Here is an 18,008-nt window from a genome sequence, read left to right on the forward strand (position 1 = left end):
CCGAGCTGCTTCTCTGTATGTTCCTTCTTAGCTTTACTGGAGGAAGAGTTATGTTCCTTTTCAAGGGAAAGACTATTTTCATTGGTTCTAGAGTCCCTTCTTCCTGACATGAAATTGTACAATGAAAATAGGTATTAAAATTAACGTGTAATGCTGCATCATTATCAAATAAAATTCCCGATGCAGTCACCAGCTCTGCAGCACGCTCTGCAGCACGCTCTACGTAAGGAGAGGCACCAGTCACCACATCCTTACGCAGAATGCACTTTGGAGTCTAGAGAAGGTCTTCCATGCAGGTGTAACCCCAAGAGGAGATGCCGAGGTCCCAACTTGGCACCTCCTGGGTACTGGGCATCTGCCCAGAGGCTGACCCCTCCCGGCAAGGCCAGACTACGAGTCCTGGCGGCAGAGGGAGGACCCACGCCTGCTGGGGGAGACCCCACGGTGGGCCCGCGCCGTGGCCACCACGGTTTTCAAGCGCACAGTGACGCTCAATGCAGAAAGCGGGCAGAACTCTGATAAAGCTTCCCAACGGCTGTCCCCAAAAAATACCTGTCGCAAAAGCTCACCGGTAAACACAGGTGCAAATACACAGAGTTATTAGAAAAGCAGATGAAAGAATGGTCTAGAAAACCCAAATGCACCAATGGAAAACTACTGGATTAAGAGTCAGTCACAAGGCTGGATTTAAGATACATTCAAAAAATGAGTAAGCCATCTCCACACCAACAAGAGGGGGAAGTACCATTTCCAAAAGACCTCAAAACGAAAACCAATGTGGCATCGCCTTGGCCAACCCACACACGCAGGCTCGGGCCCCACGTCTGCTGGGGAGCGGCAGGGCGTCCTCTCTAACCTGAAATTGGAAGTGGCCAGTGTTCCCCAAATAAGGAAAGCTTCAGTCCAACACAAGTCCAGTTAAATCCTGGTCAGTCATTTTGTTTGTTTTGTGTATGGTAAGGGGGAGTTTTAGAGTCGTGAAATGATTTTAACAGTCATCAGGAAGAATGAACAAATAGAATGGCTTAACATTTTCTGAAAAGAACATTTGGAAAGGCAGAAGGCGGCAGAAGTGAAACTAAAACAGACTCCTGGCTCCAAAGGCACACGGGGGCATCACAGATGAGGAGGGAAAGGTATAATCGCCTAGTTAGTGGCCCTGGAACAACTGAGGAGTCACTCTGAAAAAATAAATAAACAAACCCACAGCTTTGCCTCACACCATGAATGAAGACAGTCATAACTAAAAAGATTACGTGTAAAAATCCATGATAAAACACAAATCTTTACTTCTCAAATCTGTGGACAAATCATACGCACATCAACAAAAAGACTGGCAGTTTTGAGTACATAAAAATTAAACACTCAGGCAAGTCTAAAACTAAACTGAACATAATTAAAAGAAATAAGATAAATATAGGAATTTTTTTTATTGGCAGATATCCCTAAAAAGCAGAGAAGTCATGAAATCAAACACTACTGAAACTCCAACAAAGGCAATAAGGAGACAAGTAAATGGCAGGAACGGGCCAAGCAAATGAGCAAGTGAAAATGACTACCAGGCACAAAAAAGTGTTCAATCTCACTAGGAGTCAAAAGAGAGAAAAACGTGTTTTCTGTTTTCACCTATCAGGATCACAAACCATTAAAAACTGTTGAAGACAAGGCAGAGGGTCCCGTTAGTGGCACATTACAGTGAAAATCTGATAGCGCCCATTCCCCTTGTGCCAGGAATGAAACTTCTGGAAGCCTATCCAGAGAGAAAATCCAAAACAAGAAAAAGCTTCTGGCACAAAAGTGTTCATTAAAGCATTACTTATCCCTGTGAAAAAGCGGAACTGACCAACTAAGTTTAACTTCTAAATGAAAAATTCGCTCTATTACATTCCAGCTACACTTCACTTACACAGCCTAGGAAAAGGAACTTCACATTTCCCTTACAAGAAAGCCCCCAGCCCCTGGCCTCGGCAGTACTTCTCTGCACTTGCCTGGCGTTCTTTCCCTGCTTACCAGTCAGTGTAAAATGAGCCAAACGCCCAGGCCAGGCCAGTTAGTGTTAGTCTTACCCAGGATCCCAACAATAACTTATTTGACTATATGTTCTCAATGTCCATCCCACAGCAGGATTAAATTTATCCTACCAGTGCTGAAAGACGAGAGCCAAAGAAACACGATGACAGATCAACATTTCTGCAAAATTAAAAAGCCCCCGCCTCCCACAAGGGAGGTCCTAGGTTTGGTTTCTGGTGCCTCCTGAAGAAACAAAAAACAACCAGCAAAACAAACCAAAAAAAGCAACTCAGGGAAGGCAGCTTCCCACATGTGAAGTCCCGGGTTCAATTCCTGCCCGGTACCTCAGGAAAAAAAGAGCAATGCCACCTTCCCAGGGACTCGAGACTGCAACACAGCTCTGTCTCCAGCAGAAGAGTGCTGCGCAGCCCCTGGCGTGCGAGTGTGTGCACATGAGAGTGCGTGAGGGCCACGCATCTTCACTGTTTTCACAGACTCTGTACGTTCCACCCCATGGCACACCTGCTTTCCGGCCACAGGATCTGTTTCCTACTGGACAGTGGGATTAAAGCAACTAGCATCAGTATTTTCAGCTGAAGAGAGAACAGGCTTTGCAGTACCTTCCACTGAAGTTTTCAATCGCCGTTTTGATGCCTTTGTCGTCACTGACCTGGATGCTTTAGTGGAATTCTCAGTCTTCAAGAAAAGAGAATGAAAAAAAGGTTAACTGATGTATTAAAAGGCAAAACCATTTGCCGGTTAATAAGCCTGCTCAAGCTCTGCTTAAGCAAGAAAGCCGCGGCCACTCAGCGCACACCACCCCGACAGTGTGACTCAGAGGGCTTCAGAATGCGAGCTTTTTTGTACAGCTATCTTTTCTTTTAGTGTTTTATTAGAGAAGTCATGGGTTTACAGACAATCAGTACAAAACACAGGATTCCCGTATACTATCCTATCATGAGCGCCTTGCTTTGGTGTGGTACATTTGTGACAACTGAAGGAAGCACACTTTTATAATTCTACTATTAACTTTAGTCCACAGTTTAACTTACTTTCACTGTTTATGCTGCACAGTTAAAATTTAATTTTAACTTTTCAAATTTCTTAAAGAATATCAAAAAGAAATATTGTAAAAAAAAAAAAGCTCCTTTATGCAAAGAGAAATCCATAAAATACATTTTTAGTAATTCACTTCATTCTTGCAAGAACTTGTTTACTTTTAATTTCCTAAATTTATCAGAATAAGTCATTTATGTTAAGCATTGAATACTGAATATACTGCAGTCATTAAAAATAAGTTTAGTTTTAATTGACTGTAAAAGTGTGGAGATGGATAGAGTTGATACTAACACATTATAGTGAGTAGCAACTGGCTTATAAATAGGATTGTGACTGAAAAAGGGAGTCTGGGGCAGGAAATGTCAATAGAAAGAAAGCTAAAGAATAATCTAGGGACGGAATAACACAGTGAACCCAGAGGCGGTTGAGAATTGCAGTTAAGGGTACAAACGCGAGACTCCTGTGAGCTAGAGCTGATGTACATCACTATTGCAGGGTGATGGGAATATAGAAAAACATGGGAAAACTATAATTGGTGCAACCTATAAACTGTGGTTAACACCAATACTATAATATTTTTGCATCAATGCCAAGTTGTAATGTGTTGATAATGGAGGTATATGGAAAGTGTGCCAAATGTACGCTGTGGACCACGAGTGGTGGTAATAGTCTGACGATACTATCTCATGATCTGTAACAAATGTTCCACCAGGGTGTCGAGTTGTATGGAAATCTACACATCTGTATGACTGTTTTGCAAGTTCACAATATATGTAACAAAAATATATTTTTTAAAAAATTAGTATTGGTTGGGGGAAAAATACGCCAAATGTAAGATAAGGAATATAGTTGGTAGTAATATTTTGACAATGCTCTCGCATAGTTTGTAACAAATGTTTCACACCAATGCAAAGAGTTGGTGGAGGGGTGATGTATGAGACCCCTGTGTGATGTTATGTACGTTTATTTTGTAAGTTTGCAATCTTTACTATACACTTATTGTTTATGTATATTCATATATGAATGATATACTTCAATAAAAATTGTTTAAAAAATTATAAATTCATACATTTAAAAAGGTATTTGCTATAGCAACAGATTAAAGAGCAGGTTATAAAATAGAACACCACATTTTAAAAATGAAATAATATAGATCTATAAATACATAGAAATGAACTAGAGGTACATTTTGTTAGTAGAACTATAAGAATTTATATATATATATATATATATATATATTTGTATTTTCCATTTTCTACAACAAACATGTATTAACTTTTAAAATCCAGACAAAATTTAAACTAATGTTATAAGATTATCTGCAGAAATTCTTGTAAGTTTAACAAAGTTTGAAACATTTAATTTAACCACCTGAAGTTTATTTTTTTTCTAAAGCTCAAGAATATTGAACAAGTTTTATATTCTCCTAATTATAAAAATTACTATAAACTTAAAACATGGGATGTACATGGATAAGCTTAATATAATTCATAGGATTGAAAAATAATTTTAAATTATCCTCTACAGCAAAAATAATTTTCAACTATCACAAACAGAACAGCCTGGGTGAGATGTGAGAAGGCAAGGTCTTTGTGCTCTGGATATGGGATATAATACTGTAAATCATTTTCATTATTCTTTAAATTATTTAAAAACCAGCTGCTATCTTGACGATACTGTGTCTTCCAAAACAGTTATGATCACAGTGTGAATTCATTTCCCTCCCTGAGCAATCAGAGTCAAATCAATTCTCTGATAAAACCTGAAAATATAAATTCATTAAAAAATAATAATAAAACGAGCGAGAAGCGGGGCGCTGTGATGCACTTTTGCAGGCCTCTTTCATGGCTGGCTAAAGAGGAGGCAGCTGCGTCGTCACGTTTGTTTCTGCGTTCAATCTGTGTGTTGTATTGCCTTGTTCTGGTTGAGGTCCAGGAAGAAAATCCGGCCTGGCACAGATAAGTAGTTAGAACAGGCAGGAGTGTTTTAAAAGCTTTCAGCTCATCCTGGCTGTTCTTCTTCGACACCACAGACTTGAAAAATGGTAGTTTCTTAAAGACTGGTTGCAATGTGGAATCTAAAACTATATTGGTGAACTTTTCTTTTGTCGTTCCATTAAAATCCACGGGTCAGTCTGGCACTGGGAAGGCTTTTTCACTCACGCGTGATTCTGCAACATCATGCCCCAGTCACCTGGTAATAAAGGTTCACTGACGTACACAGACTGTCCCGGTGCCAACCCATCTCATCACTTTTTTTTTTTAAAGACTTATTTATTTATTTAATTCCCCCCCTCCCCCAGTTGTCTGTTCTCTGTGTCTATTTGTTGCGTCTTGTTGTCTTGTTTCTTTGTCCGCTTCTGTTGTCGTCAGCGGCACGGGAAGTGTGGGCGGCGCCATTCCTGGGCAGGCTGCTCCCTCCTTCGCGCTGGGGCGGCTCTCCTTACGGGGCGCACTCCTTGCGCGTGGGGCTCCCCTACGCGGGGGACACCCCTGCGTGGCAGGGCACTCCTTGCACGCATCAGCACTGTGCATGGCCAGCTCCACACGGGTCAAGGAGGCCCGGGGTTTGAACCGAGGACCTCCCATGTGGTAGACGGACGCCCTAACCACTGGGCCAAGTCCATTTCCCACATCTCATCACTTTAAAAATCACATTCGTTAGTAATATCACCACACTCACATAAAAAAAAAAGTCTTTCGTACCAGGAAACTGTCACACTCAGAGTGGAAGATTCAAGTTTTCCAAATTTCTAATTTTTGCTTGAAAGCTCAAATTTTATCTTCGGCGACAAATACTGTTGGTTATTCCCCTTAAACTGAACAGGCCTCCTTCACTGATTTTTTTTTTAAAGATTTAATTTATTTATTTACTCCCCCCACCTTTGCAGCTTCTTTCATTCTTTGCTGTCTCCTCTCTGTCCATTCGCTGCGCCCTTTCTCTGTATTTGCTTCTCTCCCTTTGTTGCGTCATCTTGCTGCACCAGCTCTCTACAGAGCATGGGCCGTCAGCTCTCCACGGCGCACGGGCCAGCCTGCCTTCATAAGGAGGCCCCGGAAGTGAACCCAGGGCCTCCCATATGGTAGACGGGGGCCCAAGTGATTGAGCCACAGCCACTTCCCTCCTTCACTGACTTTTGAGGAAATGTCTGGCAAACACGCAAGTCTGAATAACCAGTGTGCCAGACTTTCTTTTGAATAAAAATGGTGTGCTATGAAAAAAGCAGCTGGTTCTGCTGGCAACCCAGTCCCACCAGGGCCTCTCCTTTGACACCCGCATTTTGGGGGTGCAGCGGCACTGCTCTGATGCAGGCTTCCCATTTCAAGCCACAGAACAGTAAAAAGTGTCCAATGAAGGGTCAAGGTTTAACAAAAAGAACAATGTTTACTATGTCGCCAAGGACATCCTTAAGGGAAACGGGCATGTTTTGTTTCTGCACGGCAAGGGTGTGGTGATGAAACCTAGCGTGAGGCCGAGTGGTGTGGTGACGTGACGTGCCTTGATTCCCAGCCACGGCCGAGGCACGCGTGCAAGCTCCCAGGACCCTGCCCAGGCCCCTGGCCTCCCTTCGAGAGGCATGTGCCTGTAACACTCAGCCTCTGCTGCTTCACCCTCGATTACTTCCAAGCTTTTGTAAACAACCGTCCAAGTGGAAAATGACCCAAATCAGAGAACACAGCACCCGCTATCCCTCCCGCCACTGGCCGAGATCTGGTCTCCGGGCCTCCCTCAGGCTCCACGAAGCTCTAACTGCTCCTCCGGCCTCTGCGTCCACTCTGAATCCCCTTCCCCACAGCTGCCAGGACACCCCTTCTGGAAGGAAAACCAGGTCTGGGAAAAGCAGCTTAGACCCTGGGGCGGCTCCCGAGGGCTCTGAACTCCCCAGCACCACGCGGGGGGTCCCTGCCGTCACCCCCACCTGCCTGGGCTCAGCCCATGCGTGGACTCATGGGCAGTGCCCCCTCCAGCCTCTCCTTTTGCACCCACACATCGTACTTGTCAACTAAAGGCGCGATGGAGCTGGGCGTCCACACAGAACCCCAGAGACGCAGCACACTGCATGCTTTACCAGGTGGTGGGCCCCTTCGGTCGTTCCTCTTACAGCCCGATCCGCCTGGGCCTAGAATGCGTAAACCCACTGCCCGCTGTCCCCCGTGCCTCCCCGGGCCGGGACAGGAAAGGAGCGGAGCAGTGCGCGCCTCATCGCAGCACCTGCTCACGCCTCCTGAAGTCACTCGTGGCTTTTACCTCCGTCTCAGCTTTGGAGTCTTTAAAGGATCCATCTGGCACCTTCTTAGACACGTCGCTGGAGCCGGCAGACTGTGAAAAAAAAAATTTTAATTCAACTCTAGAAAATTCAAACCTGTAAAATCTAAATACTGTAACACCCGAAAATGCATTGATAGCTACTTTCTATAACGCTGGTGAGCAGCAAGACGGCCGTCCCCAGAAGCCCTTCGCAGCAGCACGGTGGCCAGAAGTGGCCTTGCTGCCCGGCGGCTTGTCCTCCAGGGTCGCGGAAACCAGTGGCAGGCAGAGCCCTTGTCCTTCAAGGCAGACTGAGGACAGGGCGCCGGAAGCCGCGTGCCTCTCCAGAAACTACGAAAACGGGTCTCCCGGACACCAGGGGCCCCTGGGCCAGGGCCAAGCTCCTAGACACACCCCCATGAAACAAACCGGGGAAGGCGGGAGTGGAGGGAGAGCAGTGGGGACCTCGGGGGGCACGGCGGCGCCTCGGCAGGGGCTTTGGGCTTCAAGTCAGGAGAGGACTCTGGGGTCGCGTGGGGCCACTGAGGAGCACCTCCTGCCTTAAACCAAGTCCCCAAGACGTGGCTCAGGGCAAGGGGCGCAGCGGGTAGCCAACGCTGGGGGCAATGGAAGAGCTGAGAGTGCCTTGCCAGCACATCACCAAGCCACAGCCCTCGTCACCAAGCTGTCGTGACCAACCCGAGGGTGGCAGCCGTGACCGCAAGTTCCTGCCCGGCAGCCTCTGTGGCTCAGCCCTCCCCACGGCACTTAGGAAAGGGGCCCAGGACTGCGCTGGTGGGCCCACCCAAAGCCCTGGGCCCTGTGCCGCCTCACTCTAGCTTCCAAGCAGCCTTTCTGTGTGTTTTCATGCCTACTATCTCACCCTTGCTTCACAAAAAGGGGTCTGACCACGGGGCAGAGGAGAAACCGTGGTGAGCCTGGGTCAGCGCAGGAGCCTCCTGCTCCCCCAAAGCTGATTTCGCAGGAGCACTGGGGCTCGGCACCGTGGGCCGTGGCCCCGGCAGCTCACCACCTGCAGGGCGCCCTCTGCCCAAGGGCACAACGGCGCTGCTTCACAGATCCACACGGCTCCAAGGAGAAATCCTGAGATTTCTAACAGAGAGATGCACGCAAATCAGACTTGGGCCGAGTAAGCGCCAGCTTTGATAAGCAAAGCGGTCGCTCGCAGCGGCCCCAAACGCTTGTAAGCGCCACGGTCGTGCACATTTAGTTCTAACACTTTCCCAAATATCAGCCTGTGACAATTTCTTTGGAATTCTCTTTCTCCCCATTTAAAAATGCTAGTCGCACCACCAGCCGTTTCGGCTCTTCTCGGATGGGAACACCGAGCTCGAGAGCCCTGGGGGGCCGTGCGGGGGCTGTCCCACTCGGGGCGCCTCATGCACAGGGTAAGCAGCGCAGGCCGACATCTCAGAAAAGCAAGGCCAGTGGAAAGTGCTTTTCTTAGACCTCTAAAAAGAGCCAATCTCACAGGGAACGCTGGTTTTGGTGAAACGCCTCCCGGGGCAGATGGCTCCAGGGTGCCGGGGGTGGGCAGGGGCATTCTACACAGTAACGCCCAAGGTTCTCAGCAGAACACAAACCGAGTCCTGACGGACCACAGCACCCCTTTTGGACAGCACCTCCTTTCCCAGGGCGGCACCCAGAGCTCACTGACTTGCCAGACCTCCACGACGCACCCGCCTGCCCGGCCCGGCCCCACCCTCGGAGACCAACACTCAGAGCGAGGTGACCGTCCCGGCAGGACAGCGGTGTGTGCTGGCTCGCCTGCCCCTGGCTGCCCAGCCGGGTCCCCCCGGACAGGCCTGGAGCCTTCCCAGCCCTCTGCTTCCTCCTTTCGAGCAGCTGGGACCCAGGTGACGTCCCAGGATGCTTCCCACGCACCTGGTGCCCGACGGGAATGCACACCTGCAAAGCAGAACGAGTCTAAAGGCCACTTGCACATTCAGGAAGAATGGTCTGAAACCAGCAGGGTTTCTGCCCAATCCTAAATTTACCTGAAAATGTAACTAAACAAGAACTCCAGCAAAATGAGGCCTTGCACTTACCTGCTGATGCCTACAAGACACAGAAGGTATTCTTAATAAACCCAGCAATTTCCGCTTTCCAGAGGAGACCACACATACACCTGGGCCTGCTTTTAAAAGCTGCTAAGACACCAGATTTAAACCCAGGGGTGGAAAGCAAGCTTCTGGCATCCATCTGGGTTTCTGCTGGGAGTCCAAGATAGTCGTAATTTTAACTGGCCCACAAGAAAACCAGTTTCCTAATCCCGTTACCATGGAGACGAAGCATTTCAGAGAACCAACACGCAACCCCGTTCCTGGTTTTTCCCAAGGAGCCGTTACCTTCTTCTCAGCTCTCTCATGCTCGCGGTTCTTCTCCCTCTCGGGGTCCCTCGAGTGCTCCCCGTTTTTCCCTCTCCGTTTGTCCTTGTCGCGGTCTCGCCCCTTGTCGTCCCTCGATTTCTCCTTTTCTCTCCCCCCCTCATTTCTCCTCTCCTTCTCGCGCTCCGAGTCTCTCTCCCGCTCTCTGCGGGCCCTGTCTTTGTCCCGCTCCCGCTCCTGCTTGGCCCTGACCCTACTTTTCTCTCTCTCTCCTTCTCTGTGTTTGTCCCGTTCGGGGTCTTTAGGTCTATCCCTGTCGTTTTCCTTGGTCTTTTCCTTTTCCTTGTCTCTTTCTTTTTCTCTTGGTTTGCTTTCTTCTTTCGGTTCTTCTCTCTGTTTTCGATTGCTGCTTGTACTTCTCTCTTTTATTTCAGAGTTCCTTCTATCCTAAAAAAATATCAAATAGCAGTATCATTGATAAATGTTTTCATAAGAACTACAAAAAGGCAAATCATTTCACTTTAGATGTTGTGGCAGCTTGAAACCTTTGTGGGCCCCAGAAAATCCTGTTCTTAAAACTAATCCATTCCTGTGCGTGTAAATCTACTGTAGGTGGGAACTTTTCGTTGAATTCCTTCAGTTAAGGGCCTCTGGTTAGATTGCGTGACCCAGGGAGGGTCTTAATCCTCTCACTGGGGTTCTTTAAAATTGGGGAACAAAAGGCTGAAGACACAGAAAAAAACTGCAAAGACAGAGAGGAACCCAGAAGCTGAGAGAAAGGCCCTGGGAGCCAGAAGCTGAGGTCAACAGAACAGAGAGGCTGAGAGGAGCCCCTGGAGACAGAAGTCGAAAGCAAGCCTGGGGAAGAGGAAAGAAGGGCGAGGACGCCACCATGTGCCTGTCGCCCCCACTGCAGCTGGGCAGCAGCTCCTGACGACGCCCTGATCTGGACACTTTCACAGCCTCAGACTGTAAGATCCTAAGTTAACAAACCCCACCGTAAAAGCCAGCTCCTTCCTGGCTTGTTGCTTTGGCGGCACTTAGCAAACCAAAACGGATATACAACCTGAAATTCACCTCTTTATCTCTATGAATCCTGGACTCCTCTTCTTTAGCATTCTTATTATCCAACTCCTGAGACTTCGACGTCAAGGAGGATCGTCCTTTTGCATCTCCCTTCTCTCCAGCTAAAACTCTCTTCACTGCATCATCACTGGAAAGCTTATTTGCCAAAACGCAACAAGATAAAATGCAAGGGAAAGATGAGATTAGCAAATGTAACAGAGAAGGTCAACATTCAAAGACAGTTCATTAAATTTTATCTTGTCTACTGATAAGATATTAAAAGAAAAATTTTATTATCACCAAGTACAGCATCTCCTGATAACTATCACTTTCCAGCCCTTCAAGGGTCATTAACAGTAGATTCTACCCGAGCGAAATGAGTCGTGGTTCGATTCTACCCAAACTTTCAAGCGTGGGCACAGGCACTGCTCAAGGACAGCGACGCGGCCCCACACGACTCTAAGAATGCCTTATACTTCTACCAGGGTGGCAGAACCACAGCACTGAGAGGGCCTCAGGGGCCAGCTAATTCAAGGCCAGTCAAATGCGCATCCCTGACAGCCACATGGGCCCTGGACACCCGGAGCCAGGAATCTCGCACGCGCACGCGCACGCGCGCTCCACAGCAGGCGCTACGCGGAGGGCCTGGGACAGGCCGTGAGGGGCAACTGTCACACAAGGGTGTGCTGCAGGCACACAGGGGCCTCAGGTCAGCTGGGCAGGTGCAAAAGGCCAGGGCTCAGGGACGGGCATGCTAACTGCCTCTCGTGCCAGAGGGAGCCGGAAGGAGGCAGCTCGGGCACCGAGGAAGTGGCGGACTCCAGGGCAGGAGGCGTGAAGCGAGGGAGGGGATCGGATCAGGAGACGTCAGGGGGTCATGGCGACGGGAACAGAGGGGCATGGGAGCATGAGACGAGAGAAGAAACCAGATGGCAGGAAGCAGCAGCGAATCGCAGGGCCTTTGGCGCCTGCCTCGGAGCTGGCTGTGCCCTGAGGTAGCGGGAAGCCGGCAGAGGATTCAGCAGGGAAGACAGGCAGGTTTGCGTTTCAGGAGGACAAACAACGTAAAGGATGCAGGGGATGGAGGCTGGGGACAGAGGCCAGCAAGCGGGCCACACCAGCTTCGCGAGTCTAAGCCTGAGAACGGGGCCTGAGCAGGGCAGTGGCCCACCCCAAAGCCTACTCCCCACAGCTCTGTGCAGGCTGAAAGCAGCCTTTCCATCTGTGGTGACAGCTAAGGTGAGCCCTCCCCCGCCCCCACCCCCACCAGCCCGCGTCAGGTGCACAGTACTGTATTAACCATACTCTCCTAAAGGTGCAATCTGTTCCCCTGAGTGGGGGGGGGAGGGGGGAGGGTAGCATAGCTTCCAAGAGGGAAGGTTCTGGAAATTATCTTATCTTCTTCAACCTCACAGCAAACAAAGCTGGCCTAAACCTCAAAAAAATTCCAAGCCTGGACCTACAGAAGGGCCAAGGCCTGAACAGACCAGAGAGGCTGAGGCTGGACCTCAGAGATGCCCAAGGCTGGACCTACAGAAGGGCTGAGGCCTGGACTTACTAGAGAGGCCAAGGCTGGACCTACAGAGGGGCCAAGGTCTGGACATACCAGAGAGACCCAAGGTGGGCCAACAGAAGGCCCAAGGCTGGACCTACAGAAAGCCCGAGGCTGGACCTACAGAAGGCCTGAGGCTGGACCTATCAGGAAGGCCTAAGGCTGGACCTACAGAGATGCCAAAGCTGGACATACAGAGAGGACCAAGGCTGGATCCACAGAGAGGCCAGAGGCCTGGCAAGCCAGTCCCCAGCCCAAGGTGAGGATCCTAGGAAGTAGCAGGCCCAGGCCCTGTACAAGTGAAACTGTATTTCTTTGAAGGCAATGTAACTCTTCAATCAGGAAGGAGAAGAAGGGAGGAGGGGAGGAAAGAGGGACCGAAAGAGGGAAGACAGCAGGTGCCAGAGGATGGAAAGGCAGGGCGAGCTCAGGGACACTCCCGAGCCCAGGGAAGAAGGAAAGCAGCTCCCTGCAGGCCCCTGCTGGGCGGAAGCAGCTGCTGGTCCTCTGGGCGGGGCAGGGTGGAGGCCTAGAAGCCAGGGTGCACGGCCCGGGCCCCATCCCAAGAGCAACGGCCCTGTGTGGTCCCTGCTTCACATTTAAAGCGTGTGTACATGGTGCAGAATGTATGCACATCTGTTTTGTTACGCAGCAAAAAATTGCCTCTCTTGCGACCCTGACACAGCACACCTTTCCCTGGGCCAGAGTCAAAGCGTGGCATTCAACAGACACTCGACACTCCCCTCCAACACTTGGCGCTGTGCTAGTGGCCCTGGTGGGTTTTAAGACTCCCAAACTGCAGCTTTACCTTGTTGGCGCAGCATTTTCCAATGAGCTGGAGAAGCTCGTTTGTTCTTTCCGGCTCGTGTCCAGCCACAATGCGGGCTGGTTTTGCAGACAGTGGCTCTCCCGAAACCATCAGGACCACGTCGATGGCCTTCTGAAGAAAGCTAATTTTTGCATCTTTATCCTGAAATGTTTCCATTTAAAACACAAATATTAAAATACTTTAAAAAAAAAAAAAAAGCCCTGGTTATATGAAATGCTATTTTTGGATGTATGTTAGAAATACTGACTCCTCATAACAAAACAAAAATAATTCATTAAAGCTAATTTCATCTCCCAGTAGATAAAATTAGCACAACATGCAGTTGCTGCAAGTGAGAAAATGAAGTGGGAAGGGGACAGCATCAGGTAACCAACTCATTCCATCTGGAACCCCAAGCCCGTGCCAGCACAGGAAGGGCCCGCGCCGCAGGGCTGGGAGAGCCCCGACAGTAAGGCAAGGGCTGGGGAAGGAGGGAGCAGGCTCAGACCCACCTTCACGTTGTCTGACTTCATCTCGGCATCCGTGTAGAGGCCCTTCAGGAAACCAGTCATTCTAATCACCTGCAAGGGACAGAGACCGTCAGCAGCGACATCAGAAGATCCTGGCATCAGTGTCAAAGCAGGTACTGCCTCACCGCTAAGGGCCAGTAAGAGAGCGTATGGGATTTCTTCTTTTGGACTAAGGAAAACCTTGAAAGGTTTACTGGGGCAATGACTGCTCAACTCTGATGACAGTGAGAGCCACCGAGTGTGCACTTGGGTTAGAAGGTACAAGCACAGGACTAACACAGGGAACCACGTGGTGGAAGACGGACTGAGGTTAACAAGATAAACATGAGTGTTCTCTCAAGAACTATAACACATGTGCAATTCTCGTACATGGAGTTAATAATCGGGGGTATGAAAAAAACAGACCAAGTGTACGCTGTGGATCATCGTTAGCGGGAACAGTCTGATCATGTTCTTTCATAATCTGTAACAAACGTTACACAACAAGGTGAGGTGCTGGTGGAGGGGCGATGGATGGGAATTCTGGGCATTATACGTGATTGTTTTCTAAGCTCACAACTTCTCCAATATTAACTTTTTTAAATGAAGGGGAAAAAAAGAGAGAGATACGTGCTACAACGTGAAGACAGCATGCTGCACAAAATTCTCTAGGTACAGGACAAATAGTATGTGACTTCACTCATATAAAAAAGACAGAATATGCAAACTGATGGAGAAACAGGAAGTAGATAGAGTATGGGTTACCAGGTTCGGGGAGAGGGGGAAGAAGGGGTTACTTCTTAACGGGCACAGAGTTTCTGTTTGGGGTGATGGAAACGTCTTTAGTGGATGGGGGTTATGGCAGCAAACACTGACAGTGTGACTCATGCCAGCGACCTGCAAGCTTGAAGGTGGTTAAAATGGGAAACTTTATGTTATATACATATGTTACCACAATAATATTAAACAAAAAAAGATAAGGAGAGGCCATGGCCAACAGCGCACGGGCCAGCCTCTTCGTCAGCCTGGCCCCCGGACGCACAGCGCGGGGTTCTCAGACTCGACCTGCCGGGGACTCTAGTTCATCCACCGGGTCAACCAGCGCTCGGGGTCTGCGCTGTGCGGGGCACTGGGCCAGCCAGAACCCAGCCTGATCCTCACGCAACTCGCACCGCAGTTCACCGTGAGGACAGGGACCCGCACGTCAAAGCCTGCGCACCCGAGAGCCACAGGGCTCGAGGAAGCACCAGGAGCCGCACGGACCCCAAAGCAAGGAGAGGGTGGCAGGCGCACCGGGCCCCAAGTCTGCCCCGAGACCAGACAAGTCGACCAGGGAACACGGTGGAAGGAAGGATTTAGGAGGCAGGGTGGAGGGGAGAAACAACCCACGCCGGGGCCGGAGCAGCCTGCGCAGGGATCAAAGGCATCCGACGGCGGGGGTGCGGCCGAGAGGTGCTGAGGGGACCCGACCGGGGTGGCTCTGGCCTGGTCAGGAAGGACCCCGAGGCGCCCCAAAAGGTTCCCAAGCAGAGAGGACATTCACAGACTAGAAAACATCACACTGCATCGTATCCGCGAGGATGAGGGCGCCAAAGCACATGTGTCCTGGGTCAGACGTAACCCGGATTTATCACTTTAAGCCGTGTTTTCAAAAAGGACGACTGTCCCGCCCGCTGCGGGGCTCCTTCTCCGGGATAAGCTACAAACACTTAATTTGCATGAAGTTACCTATTAGTAAAGCTAGAAGTTTCCATTCCACACCAAACTACTGACGAGTTGTGCTACTGCTTTTCTTGAGAGATCAGTGGAAGCATCCTGCATCAATTAAGAGTATTCTGCATTTAATATTCCTGGAACATGTTCATTTTGTCCCAGTTTGTAAACAGTTAAAATTGAGACCAACAGTTGTAAGCGCTAGAGCCACTCAAGTCAGAGGACTGACGCTGAGTTTTTAGGAGATAGGGTTAGCTTCGCTCTAGCTAGATTACTAATTCAGCAATTTGAATACAACACACAGAGACAGTCAAGAATTTTCATAGGAAGCGCTTCACCTATTATCTGAAAACGCTTTCCCATATGCCAGGCATTCTTTATCAGCTAGGCGACAGCTAACGTAGTTATCTTTCCACGGGTGGAGAAATTAATTTCAGCATTAGATTAGCAAACTCCTGTAGAAGCAAAGGCAGGCCTGCCACTGCTGATCCGGAACGTATTGCTTCTTCCACACAGCTGTCTGCGGGAGCAGCCAAGTCCACTCCTGCGTGAGTTTTCCTCCTCACTTTCGCAGTCGGGCACCCTCCCCCCTACCCTAGGGGACCCAGCACCCAGGAGGCCTGACGACTCCCAGGCCCTCTCCCCCACCTCCCTCTTCCGGCCTCCACTTTGGTGCAGAGACAGCACGGAGACAGAAGGAACAGCCAAAAGGAGAAGGTTCTGGAGACAACCACTGCAGTGTCAAGGTCATGCTGATGGTGTCGTGCTCCCCCCTCCAGGTCGACACCTGCCTACTTCGCAGGGTGGTTGGGTGCCGACCAGCAGATGCAGCCCCCGCTGTGCTCTCTGTGCAGTTCTGTCCTTTCCCCAAACAGCCGGGGCTGGAAGTACTGCCCCAGAGGGGGTGGGGGGGAAGAGGCCAGAGAGACGGTGCTGGAGACCGGGGGAGGTGTGAGAGGTTTCGGCACCAGTGGGATGTTAACAGCAGGCACTGCAGGGGCACTTATGTAATAAGCTAAGGTAGGACAGCTAAAGCTACACCGTGAGAGAGGAGGCAGCCAGCCTGTGGAAAAGGTGCGAAAGGAAGTGCGGGGGCCAGATTAGGCCGCCTGGAGGCTCCCCAAGTTCAACCTGATTCCCATTCCCAAAGAGCACCCACGTTCCTGCCAGCGCACCATGGAAATGGGTGCTGTCACGCCCCTGCAGACTCACTCCTGAGAGCGACGAGGAGCCTGGGCTGATTCCATCCAAGAAGCAAATGTTTGTGGAGCAGCTTCTATGTACCAGACCCAGGGCAGGTCACCCCAGACATGGCAACAAATTAAGTACAGGCTCTGTTGTGCAGGAATTCCAACCCAGCCTGCGGAGCTCATCAACCCATACTACATTCATCTTTCATCCTGTATTCCATTCAGCCCTCCCCCCCCCACCTCCAATAAATTCACCAGCAGGGGTTGATGAAGCATCCAAAATGCGGTGGCCACGAGGCGGGGCGCAGGGTGGGAAAGGAGGCAGCAGGAAAACCCGGGAGAACGAGAAAGGAGGGGTCCCGTCTCCCAGGAGTTCCTGGGCACCTTCACAGGCACCGCCCGCGGGAAGACCCAGCGGGCCGCGCCCGGGCCCCTCCGGCTTCGAGGAGGGAGAAGTCCCAGGACAGCTCGGCCAGGCAGAATGGAAGGCGCGCGCTGCCCAGACACGCGGGGGGTCGGGAAAGCATGGGGACGCCCCCGAGGGGCGCGGGGCCTCCCCGTGTGCGGCGGCGCAAGAGGACGGGTCAGACCGGGGGGGGGGGGGGGGGGGGGGGAATGGCGAGCAAGTCTGGGCAGGGGGCGCCGCGCGCTGACCGCTCGGGCCCTGCGGTCGCCCTCGGGCTGTGGGTCAAGGCCGCGCATGGCAACCCGAGGCCTGCGCGCCGCCCGCCGCGACCCCCGCCCCGCCCCGACCCCCGGCACGTACCCCAGCCCCGACACGGGCCCAGCCCCCGAGCCGTTCCCGAGCTCCGATCCCGGCCCCCGGCCCGAGCCCGACCCCCGGCCCTGGACGCCGCCCGCCGCCCGCGCCCCCGGCCCCGACCCCGACCCGCCCCCGAGCTCCGATCCCGACCCCCGGAACTCACCCCAGCCCCGACCCGGGCCCGGCCCCCCGCCCCGCCCACGCCCGCAGCCCCGCGCCCCCCGGCCCGCGCCCACCTCGGTGATGATGTCGTGCAGGTAGCGGAACGGGGGCTTGCTCAGCAGCTTCTCCGTCAGCGGCGGCCGCCGGATCACCTTGCCCAGCGCCTCCTGCGTCCGCCGCACCACCGCCGCGTTCATGGCGCCGCCGCGCCCGGGCCGCCGCCCGCGCCCCTCAGCGCGCGCCGCCCCGCGCCGCCCCGCGCCGCCCCGCGCCGCCCCGCGCCGCCCCGCGCCGCCCCGCGCCGCCCCGCGCCGCCCCGCGCCGCCCCGCGCCGCCCCGCGCCGCCCCGCGCCGCCCCGCGCCGCCCCGCGCCGCCCCGCGCCGCCCCGCGCCGCCCCGCGCCGCCCCGCGCCCCTCAGCGCGCCCCCGCCGCCCGCCCCGCGCCGCCCCGCCGCGCCGCTGGGCTCCCATCCCACAGTGCACCGGCGGGCGCCACGGCGCCTGCGCGGCGGCCGCGGGGCGTTCCGTCGCTAGGGCAGCGCGGCCTTAGCAACCGACGCGCCCCGCCGCCGGCCCGCGGG

At 51.9% G+C, this 18,008-nt stretch overlaps 1 protein-coding gene across 1 annotated transcript in view; it reads right to left on the reverse strand.

The window, feature by feature from the left end:
* TRAF3IP1 (TRAF3 interacting protein 1) overlaps positions 1 to 17,654 on the reverse strand; it is a 79,086-nt gene extending 61,432 nt beyond the window's left edge. Inside the window, exons 1-8 of the mRNA XM_058301298.2 lie at positions 17,502 to 17,654; positions 13,603 to 13,671; positions 13,091 to 13,252; positions 10,743 to 10,886; positions 9,687 to 10,112; positions 7,318 to 7,389; positions 2,631 to 2,706; positions 2 to 103 (exon numbers count right to left, since the gene is read on the reverse strand). Of these exons, the coding sequence (XP_058157281.1) occupies positions 2 to 103; positions 2,631 to 2,706; positions 7,318 to 7,389; positions 9,687 to 10,112; positions 10,743 to 10,886; positions 13,091 to 13,252; positions 13,603 to 13,671; positions 17,502 to 17,624 (1,174 nt within the window). The 5' untranslated portion in view covers positions 17,625 to 17,654. The remainder of the gene's footprint in view (position 1; positions 104 to 2,630; positions 2,707 to 7,317; positions 7,390 to 9,686; positions 10,113 to 10,742; positions 10,887 to 13,090; positions 13,253 to 13,602; positions 13,672 to 17,501) is intronic.
* Between the last annotated feature and the right edge of the window lie 354 nt (positions 17,655 to 18,008).

The sequence above is a fragment of the Dasypus novemcinctus genome, chromosome 7 (assembly GCF_030445035.2).
Source record: "Dasypus novemcinctus isolate mDasNov1 chromosome 7, mDasNov1.1.hap2, whole genome shotgun sequence".
NCBI lineage: Eukaryota > Metazoa > Chordata > Mammalia > Cingulata > Dasypodidae > Dasypus > Dasypus novemcinctus.